At 38.5% G+C, this 16,769-nt stretch overlaps 1 protein-coding gene across 6 annotated transcripts in view; it reads right to left on the reverse strand.

The window, feature by feature from the left end:
• The window catches only part of EPHA6 (EPH receptor A6), a 455,633-nt gene that overhangs the window by 72,455 nt on the left and 366,409 nt on the right, over positions 1 to 16,769 (reverse strand). For 4 of the 6 annotated variants that reach the window (XM_032678076.1, XM_032678074.1, XM_032678073.1 and 1 more), the window contains one exon: positions 15,277 to 15,399. The exons of the other annotated variants lie outside the window; for them this stretch is intronic. In XM_032678076.1, the coding sequence (XP_032533967.1) occupies positions 15,277 to 15,399 (123 nt within the window). The remainder of the gene's footprint in view (positions 1 to 15,276; positions 15,400 to 16,769) is intronic. 6 annotated transcript variants of the gene reach the window in all.

Consider the following 16,769-nt stretch of genomic DNA (forward strand, 5'->3'; position numbering starts at 1 on the left):
TTGGTACTCCAAGCTTTCCAGAAACTCTTCTGTACGGTTCTCTAGAGGTGCAGAGGATCTCATTACAGCTTTTATGCTCCTTAGATTCATATCCTTCAACTTATTTGTATCCAACAACTTATTTTCACACTTATTTTTAAATACAACTATTAATTCTCCTATATTCTCTCACAAAATATTTCCCCCTCCAAAAAAAATCTCACCTGTATTTCCTTTTGCTCAGACTCTAAGAAATCCTACAGTTCCAGGGTGGCACCATATCCATATTGAAGTAGAATAACACCTTAAATTTATTTCCTAAAAGGGTATCAAAACCTGAAAATAAACTTTTAAGCTGGGTACTGAACTAAATAACATTTCACTGTTGCCCTTGAATAAACTACCACTTTAGAACTGCTTGACAGTAAAGGGCCAATTACCCTGCCAACGAGGCTGTAGAGCAACAAGTTTTTTAGAATGAATATTACAAAGGAACCATTCTAATACACAAAAACCTAATGTAATGAAGAGGTATGTTAGTCAGATTGGGAAGGAGATAAAAAGTCTTAAAGTTAAAAATCTAAAGATGGCAAATTTTTCTTTCCCTGAGAATGCCTGTCTCTTTGGGGCTTGTGGGAAACCAGGGGTGACACCGTGAGTCTGCCATTTCACTTCCTCTGTTCAACACTAGCTGTGCCAATAACTTTCAAATCCAAAAGACTCTTTAATCGCTTTTTTTCCCCTCTGCCTCTCAAATTATGTTTGTGTTTTATTTGGATGAGGGGGATGAGAAACAAACACAGTGTTCAGGCTGATAAAGCGTAGAAGGGCATTTTGATTGTTCCAGCCCAACTGTCCATTGTTGTTCAGTTTGGTTAATAGTGAAGATGTTTATTAAACTGTCCACAATATATACAATAAGCCACAGCCAGATATTTCTCCTGAGGTGTTACACCTAACTTTCAATTTAAAAAAGGGAACAATTCATTTCTGTGTTCATCCCAGTAGGTCGACTTGTAGTTCCAGGAACCCCAGTGATGCTCATTCACATACTTTAGTCTAGTCTTTCTGTAGTTCTTCACAATCTTTTCTCATTTCCTCTACTAAAAGTTGTGATTATTTCTGTGTTAGGCCTCATGTTTAGGTCCTCAATGAATAAAACAGTGCTTCATAGTGTTGGCACATATTTTTTCTGTGTGAAAATTTCCAGATGCCTTAGCAGTCTTCTTGGATAACCTTTGAGAAGTGTGAAGAGTTACCAGCTTCTTTTTACTTTAACTGAATGTTTAGTCTCAGCTTCAGAGGAGCACCTGCCACCAAATCAATTATATTCATCTGCATCCATTGGTTATACCCTGGTTTTGCACTATAAGCTTAAACGATACATCACTTTCAAGCTCTTAGAGATCACAGCATTTTAAAAATTTATGTTTTTTTTGCTTCAGCTTGCTAATGATGACTAGCTGGATAGCCCATTCTCTTTAGTTGCAAGCACATGAATGACCTACATTCCTTTACCTTTATCATTTTCTTATTGTCAAGGAGCTGACACCTCCACGTGGAAGGAATATCCTATAATCTAGAGAAGTAAACCAAGGGCAGCCTGATCTTACAGGATCTTACTACATGCAGAACTCTCTCAAGCAAGTAGTAATTTCTACATTGTTGCAGATAATGGCATTTTTCAATAAATAGGGATGTAAAGCTGGCTTTCAGATGGTATATTTGGCCAGGTATAAGTTAGCCAAAAATTTCTCTTTCTGGATAAATCAACGACTAGAACACCTGTATGGAAAACTTACGTTTAAAGAGAATAACAAATGGAGCTACTGAGCTTCAAAACAGTGCCCTTAGTTTCCTGTGGGTTAACCTTTGGCACTCCAGGCTTTCCAGAAGCTCTTCTGTAAGGTTTTCTAAAGCTTTATGGGCTCTCATTACGGCTTTAATGCTCCTTAGATTCATATCCTTCAACACAACTTATTTTCACACTTATTTTTAAATGTAACTACATTTTCTCACAACATATTTGCCCTCCAAAAAAATTCCTACTGTATTTCCTTTTTCCTCACACCCTATGCTCCTGTAAACTTCTAGGTTAAAGTAACTATGAAATGTATGCATATGCATTTACCTGTGGATTTAAATAAAGAGACTTCAGTATTTTTCACTGGATGATGCTTATGAGTTTTTAAACTACTCAATGTGGTCCTTGAATGACTTGATGTGCCTTAACACAAAACCAGCTCTTCCACATGGTAGCACAGGAATGGCAGGATTCACTAAATACACCAGAATAAGTAGCATTTTTCTTCAAACATGTTGCTGTATATCAGAAGATGAGCATATCATCAATACATTTAGTCTCTTAGGTGATAGCTCCCCACTGACTCAGTCTGTATCACTCAACACCCTTCCTAAATTTCAAAAACCAGCTCCATCACTTGATTAGCTCAAGCAAAAGTCTTAAATCTGGATCTGAACACTGACTTCTCGAATAATCTTCTTTTAGTGTGACAGCACTTGATAAAAGCCACCCTATTTTGACTGCAAGTTTAATGTATCACTGAAGCTGTTTGTGTATTACAAGCTGGATTGTGACAGTCTATACAGTGAGACTTTCAGTCAGCACAGTGTTTGTCTTTGGAGGACTTGAACATCAGAAATGTCTCAGCTGTTGTTATGGTTGCTTGAAGAAATAGTAGGCTATGGATGACATTGGCTGATGTTACTTTAATTTTAACTGCAAAGAGCAGATATCATCCTTTATACCAAGGTATGATTTGAGTCCAGAAAAATTTGTCTGTGGTAAAGCTCCCTACAAACATAAAATACTGCTTTTGTTTTAAAGAGGACTACAAAATCGACTTTGAAAAATAATACTGGGAGATTTCTGAACTACTGTAATGTTTGTCTCTAGACAAAGAGAAAAGACAAAAGGACTATTACTTAGATTATAAAAATTCATGTTGTTCTCAGTGTACTGAGAAAGATGAATTCTTCATCCTCAAAATGAGAACAGGAATGAATAAATGAGAGGAGGTCAAAGAAGTCTCTGAGACAGAGAAGCAATCTTTGATTATTTTATCCAGGGGTAGGCTAATGCAATGCTGGAAGGCATTGAATTATTATCCTAGGATTGCTTACACACACAAAACAAAGACAAGTTAAACAGGTTTAAGAACAAACAGCACTGGGATGCAGATGGGAGTCGGGACAACAATAGGAAGAACATCAGTGTCCAGATCCACATAAGAGGAGGTGTGGAAAGAGGACTCTGAGAAAAGTGTCAGCTGAGGACTTGGAATCAAGGAGCTAAAAACTGCAGATGTTGCTGGAGGAGAGCACAGAACTTCTTGTTTGAACTGGGGGAGGACAAAATAAAAAATATTTGAAGGTGGATTCAACAATCAAATCAGTCAAACAAACCAGTCCTGCAGCAGTTTTAGATACCTGAAAGGGAGTATTGTGAGAAAAACCAGTTATAAAGCAGAGGAATTACAAAGTGTTCTGAGGCAATAGGTCTTAACCCCAAATATGGATTTTACATACTATGTATATCACATTCACAATTTGCAGCACATTAGTGTAACAGAGTTATAATTTTACTACAGACTCAACAATATGAAATTATAATCATGACACACACTGACACCACAGCCACATTCACTGCTTTCATTTTTTTTGTGAAACTATAAATATTCCCACCCCAGACATGTGTGATATTGTCTAAAGCAGCTTCCCCTCCTTGCACAGGGAGTGACTGTGGCTCTGGCAGATCCATTTGAGTCCTGCTATCTCAGAAAGCCAGACTGAACATGCAAGAGCAATATCAGTGCCTGGCGTGATGCAGGAAAAGACATGAATTAAATTTCTCAGAACTTAGCTGAATTTGTAGAAGGTGTGTGTGGGGGGTTATTCATTGTTTTGATGCAACTACTACCTTGTGACAAGAGGCTGACTGGTTTTGACAACTTTCCCTTGCAAAGTTCTTCACTAGAATCCTCCCGCCCAGCAATGCCATTCGAATAAAGCCAGTGTAAATGACAAACAATCTGTATTGATGTCATGCCACCTCAGAACATGTTTCAATCTTGTATTTTCCATTCATCAATCTGCTTGACATTTTTTTAATAAGCAGGAATGCAAAAAAGAAAAAAAAAGAAAGTCGTACATTGCAGAATAATGTAAAATACCGATAATATCTAAAACTCACATCATATTTTTTATTTATGCATTTTTTCTCACAACAAAAAATTTTGATAGCATGTAATTTAATTGAGTGCTAGACTGATGAATAAGGAGGAGAATTTAAAGTGTCATATCAATGACAAAATATTCAGCTTGTTGTCTCCTGTTGTCATTTTAAATAATGCAGCAGAGCCTCCTTTAATGAATTTTTTATGTAAGATTAATCCTCCAAAAAGAGTAGTTAGCACATGTTTCTTTTCTGCAGTCTCATAATGAAATCTTTAATGCCAATTATGGGAGTAGACCTGTTAACATAAACACAGGATATTTATTCTTCCACTTAAAATAGCAAAGAACTGTTCTCTAGTTCCTATAAGAAAATACTGCTCCATTATTTCTGCAGATCAGAATTCATGTGTCTCAGAAAAATCACCTGCTTATCAGGTATCTTTTCATTCCAAAGCCATGTTCTGCTTCTGGTTCCCCACTAACTTATCTCCTGCTAAAGCTGGAGAGATAAGACAGACCCAAACACAGGGGCACACTCTTAGTCCTGTGCCTTTCAGCACTTGGACAGCAGACAGAGCACCCACAGGGAAACTCTGTCCCCACTGGAATGCCCAGGGCTTGGAAGACATTCCTGGATCTCCCACTGGTTTTGTTCACTGCATATCTCTTCAAATAAGAGAACCACTTGCCATGGCACTGCAGCTTCTTCTCTCCTGCTGCTACTACTAATGCATCGATATGCAGCAGAGGAGAATTAATTCCAATGAATTAAAGAAAAAAATAAATCCCATAATACAAAACTGATGGAGGAAGAAAGAAAGCAAGAAAACTAAAGACTATGCAAAAAGCAATTGAAAAAAATTCTGCTGTGTTTTACATTGTTAGTCCACACCAACACACATGAAGCCAACGGGACTTTTGCTGCAAGCCATCCACTTGCACTATGGACTTACATCGCACAGGGTCCCTGACTAAGCAGCCTCAGAAAATAAAAATTGCAGTTCCAACCTCCTTCTTGAGACTCCAGGAGCCAGAAGAGTAAAAAGGATACTAACATACATACATCCTGCTGCTATGGGAAATCACATAGTTAAAGCTTCCCTATCTTGCTGTTAGTGCTCTTTCTATTTTCCTGTGTCTATACACCACTTATCATTAAAGTTAGTTCAGTAAAGGGAAGATACTTTTGCAAAATCAATAAATAACACAAAATACACGAATGACCATAAGGTGCTGTCTAGTTTTCAGTAAAGTATGGCCATACAGCTGTCACTGCCAACTGAAGAGAATGTATTCTATCAACACAATATTGTTGAAAATCTTGTTCTCCAGTTTTTTAATGATATATTACTGTTTATTATAGATTATTTATTATATATTTTTTATTGTTTTCTGTAATTATATATTAAATACTTTTCCCTTTAACCCACTGGTAAGAATTCATGCCTGTTGGTGTGTTTTGGAATCCAGGAAGAGTCTGTGTGTATACTTATAAAATACCTTCTCAAATGTTCTGGCCCTCCTCTCCTGCTGCAACCAACACTGTGAGTGGTTCTCCTGGTTTCTCACATGACAAAAGAAGAATGTGCTTTGGACAACAGAATTTTTATCAGCCTCTGTCATGTTGTTCCTGCAACCCTTAATTCACATAAATTCTCCAGTGGGCTTGCAAAAGATATTCTGGAAAATTTTGAGGAAAGAAAAGTGGAACTGCAAGGAGAAAGCAATTGTGTTGTTCCCATGATTTATTTTCTGATTCTTGTCTTTCCATGAGAGAAGCAAATGGAATGCAGTAGAGGGTAAAACCAGAAGAAAGAGTTTTTTGTCAGTAGCCGGAGGTTGGGTACACGAGAGAGAAATAATGGCTAAAATTATGTTATAGAAATATATATTATATTATAGAAAACAAAAACTGGTATAATTTTTCCCCCTGCATTTATAGTTTAGAAACATATATCTTTGAAAAAAAAAGTTGATTACTCCGACTTTCCATTTGTTGGGTTGTTTATCTGAATTATCTCCTTCTGCATATTAATAAATATACAAACACAATATGGATGAAGAAAGTTCCATTTCATTCCTGCTGCTTGTGAATACTACAAGCAGAAATAAAAAAAAAACAAACACCTTAATCATCAGGGTGAGGTGTCTTTTCAGAATTCAGCAGTACAGATGGAGGAGAACAAGAGCTGGTGTGTTGCAGCCGAGTTCTAAAAGCTGCCACATTAACTATTGCAAGCGCATCTAATGCACCTCTTTTGAGAGCCTTACACTATTTTTCAATAAAAAAATGGAAAAATAGCTAACTGAATATAAATAAATAAATAAATAACTTATAAACAGAAAAATCCATGCTAGGTATGGTGAAAAGAGAAGATGAAGTGACTTGGCTGAGGTATCACAAAACACAAGTCCTCAGGCTGCAAAGAAAAGCTGTGGGAACCACCATGTCTGCAAACAGGGTGCACAAAGAGGCCTTGCCATTACCTCCAAGCTCCTCTGATCCTTTGAGGGCACTGTGCCAGCCTGGGCCCTCAGGATAAACTGATGTACTTTAAAATATAAACTGAATTATAACAGTTGCCCAGCAACTTCCACAGATCGTCACAACAGGTGATGTTTGCTTCAAAATCTTGGTCGTGGTACTCTGGTTCCCTGGAACCAGCCAGTCATCTCCACACCTTATAGAGACCACTCTGCACTGACTTGAAAGAGGTCTTAAGAGATGACAAAATCACAAGTCAGAAGAATGAACAGCGCTCAAGCATTGCATTTTTGACCATCCCATCTCAAACTCTCAGTTATTTCATCATGTTTTAAATGAAGAAGTCACAACGCTAAAGGCAGCATTTATCACTGGATAAGCAGGAGGGAGGAGATGGATCAGTTTCTTTACAAGAATAGGCAGTTTGTTTATGACCAGCCACAAAAAAATTTGGCCACTCAGTTTTAAATTAATTATGCTCTGGAGGAAGAAAACACCCAACTTTTCAATCAAACTGATTCTGGCATAAGCTTTATGTTGCTTGAAATTTGACTTAGAACTCCAAAAATTCTGGCACTTTTGCTTTAGCACTGAGGCAGAGAATAAGAAAAAAAATTAATAATAAATAGTAAATTCTTTTCAGGTGCAGTCTAAGAAAGATACTTTTGCCCAGTTGGATTAACCTCACTTTTTTTATTACTGAATCTCAGCATATTTCACTTAATCTAATGACATTTCACCCTTAAGTTACTCAGTGTTCATACCAATCTACATCCTCTTGTGAAAAAAGGAAGGGATGTTCTTTGGGTCAAAATTAAACACAGAGTGTAACTGCATCAATGATTACTTGCCCTGTTGACCCCAGAGCGTGTAAAGGAATTCAAACAATGTGAATTCTGTGTATTAGGAGCTTCTGCACTTCATGATACATAACAGATACTTAGAGAGCATAAGAAACTAATCTTACTTAATTTCTATTATGAATTTTCATATTATCATAAGTGTGTTGTATTTAGAAGTTATAACCTAAAACATAAATTTGAAAATGAGCGGAATTTTAAAAAAGCATACATAATGTTACGGTGCTTTTGTGTTTTAATAGTATTACAGTTAAAGTATTACTTTAATCCTATTCTTAGGTGTCAGTTTTTTGTTTATTCGATATTGTGCCTGTTTATGAACTTTATAAGATTCTGACATGTCGTGCACTTCAGGATATCCTTTGAGTATTTTTTCCATTTAATATTTCAACACACATGTCTTGTCCTATTTCCCTTTAGTCTACATGATGATTAAACTTGTAAGATCCTTCTGAGCTGTACAAAACTGATGATCCACCACTCTTCCTTCATGAGAAAAGCATCATTTCTCATTTCCAGGAGTAGTGAAAGCCACATATCCACACCTCTGAAGTTTTTGAAACCCACAAGGGAAGCTTTGGTTGTAATAATGTGTGGGTTGCTAAATCCAAAATTAAGAAAAGAAATCATCATGAGTTAGGACTCCAACAAATAACATTATGCACTGGACCTAATGTTGGGACATTTTTGTGATCTCATGGGTTGTTTTTTCATCCTTCTTTGAGGGTTTGTACCTTCAGGACATGAAGGCACACATTCTCAAGCTTCTCCCTTCAAACTTTGATTTTGACCATCAACAAAAGTCAAGAGTTACAACGAAGATGGGTCAAGGAGCAAACTTTAGACGGAGAGGTTTTTAGACAAGCATACACATTATGAAGAAATAAGAAAAATATGGAAACTCACTGACACATGATGAATGAAACTAAAAGCATTCATCTCCCATAGCTTAACTCCCATAACTCCTGTCTCCCATTTCACAAAGACTAAACCAATTCTGATTCTGTTTTTACATCCAATGCTTTACCGCTGGACTAAAAAGGGAGTACATTTTTTTTTTTTCTTTCATTTTGAAACAAAGAATAACTGTGTGTAGCTTATTTACAAATACATTTCTTTGCGTATCCATCCTGCTCCTCCTGCTCTTCTCTTCAAATCTTTCTGGTCCTGTTAGTAATGAACAGCAGCTTGCTTCAATTCACGTGCTTCCTACAATAAATTGCCACATTTTCTGTTGCTGGACTTTTAAAAACATGTGACAGTAGTATATATTATGTAAAAATGTCCACATACGCAAATGATTTTTTCTGAACTTCTAGGACTTAAATGTTTGGAATTGTTGGGATGACCATCTGAACATGAAATGAGCTATTTAGCAAGGGTGGAGAATGAAAAACCTCCCCTTATCACGTCCTGCACTAGAGCTTAATCCCAGTTCTCCAGTTCAAGCCAAACCCTAATTGACCAGCACAAAAAATGTTTCTACTTACTGCTTATCCTTACTTTGGTTCTGAAGTACTTCCTGCCTGCCTAATGGAAAAGTCCACGTACATTTGGACTTCTACTCTCAGAAAATATATGCCATTATTAGGAACTGGCTGGAGGGCTGGGCCCAGAGAGTGGTGGTGAACGGGGCTGCATCCAGTTGGGATCCGGTCACTAATGGTGTCCCCCAGGGATCAGTGTTGGGCCCAGTTCTGTTTAATGTCTTTATTGATGATTTAGATGAGGGGATTGAGTCCACCATCAGAAAATTTGCAGATGACACCAAGCTGGGGGGGGAGTGTCGATCAGCTGGAAGGCAGGAGGGCTCTGCAGAGGGACCTGGATAGGTTGGAGAGTTGGGCTGATTCCAACAGGATGAGGTTCAACAGGGTCAAGTGCCGGGTCCTGCACTTTGGTCACAATAACCCCATACAGTGTTACGGGCTGGGGACAGAGTGGCTGGAGAGCAGCCAGACAGAGAGGGACCTGGGAGTTTGGATTGACAAGAAGCTGAACATGAGCCAGAGTGTGCCCAGGTGGCCAAGAAGGCTAATGGATCCTGGCGTGGATCAGGAACAGTGTGACAGCAGGACCAAGGATGTGATTCTTCCCCTGGACTCAGCTCTGGTGAGGCCACAGATCGAGTGCTGTGTCCAGTTCTGGGCCCCTCAGTTCGGGAAGGACATGGAGGGGCTGGAGCAGGTCCAGAGAAGAGCAAAAAGGCTGGTGAAGGGACTCAAGCACAAGTCCTATGAGGAGAGGCTGAGGGAGCTGGGGCTGTTCAGCCTGGAGAAGAGGAGGCTCAGGGGACACCTCCTCACTCTCTACAACTCCCTGACAGGAGGGTGTAGCGAGGTGGTGGTTGGTCTGTTTTCCCAGGCAACCATCAGCAAGACAAGAGGGCTCGGTCTTAAGCTGTGCCAGGGGAGGTTTAGGTTGGATATTAGAAAGAATTTCTTTCCAGAGAGGGTAATCAGCCACTGGAATGGGCTGCCCAGGGAAGTGGTGGATTCTCCATCCCTGGAGGTTTCAAGATGAGACTGGATGTGGCATCAGTGCCATGGTCTAGCAACTGCAGCAGTAGTGGATCAAGAGTTGGACTTAATGATCTCTGAGGTCCCTTCCAACCCAGCTGATTCTATGATTCTATGATTATGCGTTAGCTGTAGGGTTTATAGGCTGGACATGCCAGTGAAATAGCAGGGAGGAGAGAAGAATAAACTGAAAGAGCCATTTGGTTCAGATATCCTAGAAAATGCATATGCAATAGAAGAATCCATTTGTTAGTCACTGAGAAAGGATTAGCAATTTTCATTTAACGACAAATACAGCAGTGTAGAATTCAGAGTAGGGGAAAAATGCATTAACTGGAAAAAAAGTTTCTTTTTTCATTATTGGAGTATCATAATTATAGTTGAATTTCACCATGTACAATTGCTCCTTGATGGTTCTTGTTGAGTAATTTCATTCAATAAGAGTCTGTCAATACAATTCTTTCAAATGTCAGTTTATACAATATCAAGAATAATGGGCTCACTCAGGTGCACCTGGAAATTGTAATAAAACATTAATTTTGGACAAAACTCATAATCATCTGGTTTAGTACTCTACAGTTATCTCTGGAATAAATGCAAACATTACTATCTATGTTATACAATAAACCACAAATAACCAGGCAGTAAAGTACCGAAAAAGGAATATCCTCTGTATAATGTACTTTATGAGAAGTCCTGTTATTATCTAGTCCAAGACAGGAGTGAATAAACTGTTCTGTATCACTTTTACATTTCTGGAAAGTAAGTGCACCCTCATTTCTTGCATGCAATATATTTTTTTAGGTTCACAGGGGTGGATTGTTTTATCAAGGCTATTTTTTTTTTGCTTCCATTTTTCCTGGATAATTAACCATTGAAAATTAAGTGGTAGGAAATAACTGATGCTCATACTTCATTAAAAAGGTCACTTCAGGATACTTTCACAGAAGATTCAGAGAGGTGCTCTGTGAATGAAACAGGGAACAAGGGTCCAGCTGCTGACCATGGCGAAATCAGAGCAAGCAATGATGGTCATGAATATGGCAAGACTAATTTTGATGGTTTTCCCCCCTTTCCTGCCAATGCAGTTTGAATGCTGAACAGCATGAAGGGATCTGGGAGGTTTCCGTAACAGGAACATTTCCATAGTTTTTAACTATGAGCCTGACACCCACCTCTGGTTCTTGTCAATAATAAAAAAAAAAAAACCAAACTCAGGAAAGGAGTTTAGCTTGAAAGGAACAGTAAGAGAAGTATTTGCTGTCCCTTCCTTTCTTTCCAGCTCAGCAAGCTTAACAACCTGTCTGGCTCTTCAAAGACAGCAGCACACCGCAAAGTTTTCTGTCTGTAACTTCTGCCAGGCAACATGGGCAGGCATTTACACAACAAACCCTTTCCACATCACTTTAATCAAGAGCTGCAGGAGTACACAGCAAGAGTAGTAACCTAAGAATTTCCTCAAAATGGAGCTGAGAACACTGTGCTGAGCTGGAATTTGAGGAAATAGATGCAGCATTGGTGATTTATTATTTGGGTTTTCACAACATATGTTTGCGTGTGTGTGCAATTATGAAGGAAGGGCTAAGCTTTCATAGCTTATGCCAGTGTATTTATGATGATGAGTGTAACCTGCTAAGTGGTTTAAGAATTCTATTTAATATATTCAAGGTTATCACTTGACAAAGGAGTACTTGTTATCCGTCTGTCATTGTAGACCTGCATCAACTGTCATGTGAATTTGTACTGCTAACAGGTGGAATAACTAGAAACTAAGTAATTTGTGACAGAAAAGATGGGTAAATCAAAAGGAAGCTATTGTCTGGAAATGGGCTTGTTTTTATAAAGATCCAGGATGTATTTTGGAGGCCTGCTGAAAGCTTTGCTTCTAGTGAAACAGCTGTATAGCAGTGACAGACTTTCGATGTAACTATCAAATAGAAGCACTATTGCTTTAGCAGTTATGTCTAGGCTTAAAAAAACCTCCATTCAAGGCAATCTATTTATGCAGGAAGATGTAATGCCCCATCCTAGCAGCATAAATTAATCCTTAAACTGGCTAATCTTTAAGTTCTCTTTTTGCATAAGAGAACCTCTGCAGACACCAAACCACATAAAACTGAACATGAGCTGTCAGTGCAATGGTAAAAGAAATACACTCCCCTCAACTACTGAGTAAGAAGGAGAAAGGGAAAAAATGAAACCAATAGCTGCATTGCCCTGCCAAGCTGTTTTCAAGATAATTATATCAGCTTTCCAGTGTAGTTCTGTGTTTCATTGAAACCTCTGTGGTGAATTTTGCAGAAAAAAAGATGTAAAAGCATTTTGTCTGTAGTAAGGAATAAGTTTTCTGAGTATTTGGAAGGCAATCTGCCACTTAGCTTGAGTTAAAAGTTTTGGTAAATAAAAAGCATCTCATTATCTTTGTTCCCAACGACCCTAATAGCAGAATAATGCCGGCATTTTAAGTCTCCCGTGTAGTTAAATTAACTGAAATCTTACACATTGATGCCATTAGGTTCTAATGCAGCAGTTGTTAAATGTTAAGTACTCCTATTAGGCTATGAAACCTACAGTCCAGCATGAGCCCCTCATCTCAGATAATGGGGGTGGGGTCACTGCATCATCAAAGGCAGCACTCTGGTGTGCTGCCTTCCAGAACTGACACACAAACACATCCTCTCACTTTTAATGAGAGAGGGACAGCCTGAGACAGCATCAGCACTGCGATGGGCAGCTGATTTTGCCTGCCTGCTGCTGTTTTAAGAGCCAAACCCTTAATCCTTAACCCTTTTAAGAGCCAGATCCTTAACTATCTCTCTTACCCATGTTAACACAGATATCACTGCTTAAATCCCTTCCGGGAGCACTGTTGCTTTGGATGTCTCTGTTCCAGAGAAGAGGTCAGGTGCTCAGTGCAGTGTTTTTCAACACAAAGGAACAAAGAATACACCCTTTCTTTCTCTGTACTTAAGTGATTAAGGATTCGGTGATGAACACATATTTTCCACCAAATTACCCGCAGTAAGAGATTCAATTCTGACTCTCTTACATCCCACATCAGTACCCTCTTGTGCAGACTTGAGTTGGTTTGGGTTTTTTTTCTTTGTTTGTTTGGTTTTGGTGTGGGTTTTTGTTTGTTTGTTTGTTTGTGGTTTTGGTTTTGTTTTCAAAAAATGCAGTGAATGTTTTTTGCCCACAGGTGAAGCAAAGCTGGTTTTAGCACTCTAGAGAGTTATCACAATATGGCAAAGTCTTCCTCTGGTCATCTGATACAAGAGAGGCAATTCAGAATTAAGATTGTGCTTAATGTAGATACAAGTATGATGAAGTAAAAAAGAAGAGTTAAACAGCAACACTACAGATAAGATACACCTGTTAAGAACAATTTCTGACTTGCATTGCAGAGTTTGATGCCGCCTAATCCCCCACCATGCGTAGAAACACACCTCATCCATTGGATTTATCCCAGTTCTTTACTGGCTTTCAACTACGTGACAATCCTCACTTTCCAGAAGGTGGGAGTCTCTCCCTTTCTATGGAGTTGCTGCTTGGCTCGGGTTTTTTTTGTTTGTTTTCTTTTTTTGTTGTTGTTATGATCAAACAATAACATTTATCTCCATTAGCTTGCTAGATACAGGTTACACATCCTGTAGTAGCATTTCCATTTTTTCCTGTTTTCAGTGTTTCATAAGACAGAATCAAAATTATTAGTAAAAGACATTGAACAGCAAGACATTATGAATGAGTTTTACTAAACAAACCACATGTAAGAGTTTTGATTTAAGTTCAATAAATGTGATAGAAAGCTTTGCAAGCACTCAGAAAACAACAGTCCTGAGAGCCTTATAAAATAAACTTGTAGGTAGGTATGTAGTTGAGAAACCAGTTCATGAGTGCAGTTAGGCCATTTCTAATTTAATAGAATCAAGTGGGATGCTCTACACAACACTATGTTCAAAACAGAGAATTTTATGGGGCATCCAGTATTTCCTCTTTGACACTGATGTATGGTTACAGATACCTGCAAAATAGCTAAGGGCCATTAAACACTCAGAAATATCCCATGGAGAAACAAATACGGAAAGAGTTTTGAAAACTGTCGACAAAAGAAACCCAAACAGTCATTAGAAAAGACATCAAAGCTGCTGAGAAGCTTCTATTCAAAGAAAGAAAGTAAACAAAGAAATAATAGCAATTGAAAAAAAAAAAGAAAATAGTCATCTTGTATTAGTGAGGCCTAAAGTTATTGCAATAGATAAAATGGGGCATAGAGAAGTAAAATTGTTTCTTTTGTATAGCAAGTCAATAACATTATGCAGTTTTTCAATCTTCTCCCTACTTTTACCATAACAGATTTTTCTTCTTTAAGAAAAACTTTAACATTAAAGGTGAGGTGTTTTGAAAAGATACAAGTGTGACATTTAGCCCATGTACAGATTCATTTTACATAGAAATATATAGTTTGGAAAGGAACAGAAGTGAACTCTGATCCAGTTATAGCTATAATTGAGATACATGTATTTATTCTTTTGATGAAAGATGGTGTTTAATGGTTCCAGAAGAGAATGGATAACACATCCTTTCTTGGGATGGATGCCTCTAATCTGTCCTTCTATCCTGTTTCAGGCCAGTATCTGACAGCAGCCTGTTTACCTGGAATGAGGTTATCATTCCTGGCCTACACTCAACCTTATGCCAACCATCTGAGCTCCCTCGTGCCATCATGAAGTGGCTGGAGATAGAAGTTGAAACTACAAAAGCCTACCAAGGAGTCAAACGTTGTATTATCACACAATTGAGTTATCCCTTTCCAAATTCGTTTTGCTTCCATGTATTAGCAAGGGAATGTAAATTTTTAGGCAAGAGTCACAGAGTCACATAAATGCTGAGATTTTACAGTGGCATTTTTAAAGTTATCTTTTTTTGGTGCATATGGACATGCTTCATGAAATGTATGATTAGAGGGTACCAGGCCTGCTCTTCCAATATTTAGGTTGGCCACTTCACTACAAATTAGTTTCCCTCACAATTTCTCCTTCACATTGATTCAGGAAAATGGCTAGTTCCCAAAAAGTAATAATTTCTTCCATTTCCTTTTGGTCTGGCTTTTTATTGGAACAGACATTTAGTCTCCCTGTTTGACCAATAGCAAATTTTATTTCCCTAAGATGTGTGGAGAGATGGGGCAGAAGGTGAAAGAAAAAAATCGATGTGGGGAATAGGCTGGAATACCTACCAGAGGAAATGCTGGGGGGTAAAGATCCACCTCCTGACACTGGATGTGAGGCCAGGATGCTATTTAAAAATCCCGCCCTCAGGAATCTCGAAAGAGACTTCACCCCAATGGTCGGAAAGGATCCTTTCAAAGAGATAAAAATGATCATTAATTAAATGACTTGTTCTTTGGCTGACAAAAGAAGTTGACTGTTTAAAGAAAGAACAATCAAAACTCTGCAGTTAACAGTGGTTTCACTGGAACAGATTTCATAAAAAGCAGTTAAAAGTCTTTGTTTGCTTTTTAACCAAGTCATACAATACACGACTTTAACCAGAATAAGGTTTTCTGCATACTGTGAAAATAGAGAATTCCAGCACTTCTGTGAGGAGCAGAAAAATTTGGTATTTCAACAGCAAATTACACCTAATGCATTCCCAATGACTCTACCATGGAGGCATTTGACAGCTGTGTGCATAAATCAAAGGCAGACCAGTAGAGGTGAAGTTGTACCTGCAAAGCCATTGTGTTAGTTATACTAGTATTCTAAAGCCACACTTGACAAAAGTCATGTCAAACAAGGGGAAAAGGGAAACAGAATTTGCAGCTGCCTTGTGTTAGGGTAGCTACATCAGTCAGAGCTTCTGTCACATCTCCCAACACCTGTCAATATATTGATACAGGCAAAAAACAGCAGTACAGACATGGCCTCTTTCTGCTTTGCTCTCACTGAAGATTAACACGTTTTAAGTTTTCAGTGTAATTAACTGTGTATTCTTCTCATTGCCTAAAAGCACAAAGAGTCTTTAGCATTGATCCACTGTTCCAGCTTCTAGCACATATACAGTGATCGGGAGACATCATTTCAACTGGTTCACGTTAGTGCTCAGTGAATGAGCATCGAGGGTGGATCTGAAATGAGAGCTCTGTCATGTCATGTCATGGCTTGGCTTCGCGAACGAAGATTTAGGAAGGCACTATCCACTTTTGCTACAGGCACGCTGGTGGCTTATGAGGCCAATACGTGACAGACATATCCGATTGCAAAAGGCACAGCAGAAAGACTCCTTAGATGGCGTATTCTGTAAGACACGGTTCTTTCTGCGTTGCCTTTTTTCCTCGAGAGTGATCCTGCGTGAGTTCTCAAAGGAGACAGCTGCGTTATAGATGGTGTGTCTCCAGGCCTCCCGAATGAGAGCTCTACATCTTAGTTAAAGGCAGAGAGTCAAGATTTTCCCACTTGGCAATAAATTTAAATTGACAGAATAATCTGTGTATTTTTGCAAGTGCATCTTGTAAGCACTCATCCAAAAGTTTAGGCAAGGGCAAGTTTGATCTCATCATCTTGTGGGTATTCCAGAGTTGTTCTTCTAAGAGACTGAAAACACCTTGATCTTTATACACAATGAGAAAAATAAGTGGCCCTCAACCATTGGGATTTTTTTTTAACTAGTAAGAGCGAGGAAAATTTACCCTCAAAACACACATGTATTTGCTGAACTCAAAGTAGCCTA

This window comes from Chiroxiphia lanceolata, chromosome 2 (assembly GCF_009829145.1).
Source record: "Chiroxiphia lanceolata isolate bChiLan1 chromosome 2, bChiLan1.pri, whole genome shotgun sequence".
In the NCBI taxonomy this organism is placed as follows: Eukaryota; Metazoa; Chordata; class Aves; order Passeriformes; family Pipridae; genus Chiroxiphia; species Chiroxiphia lanceolata.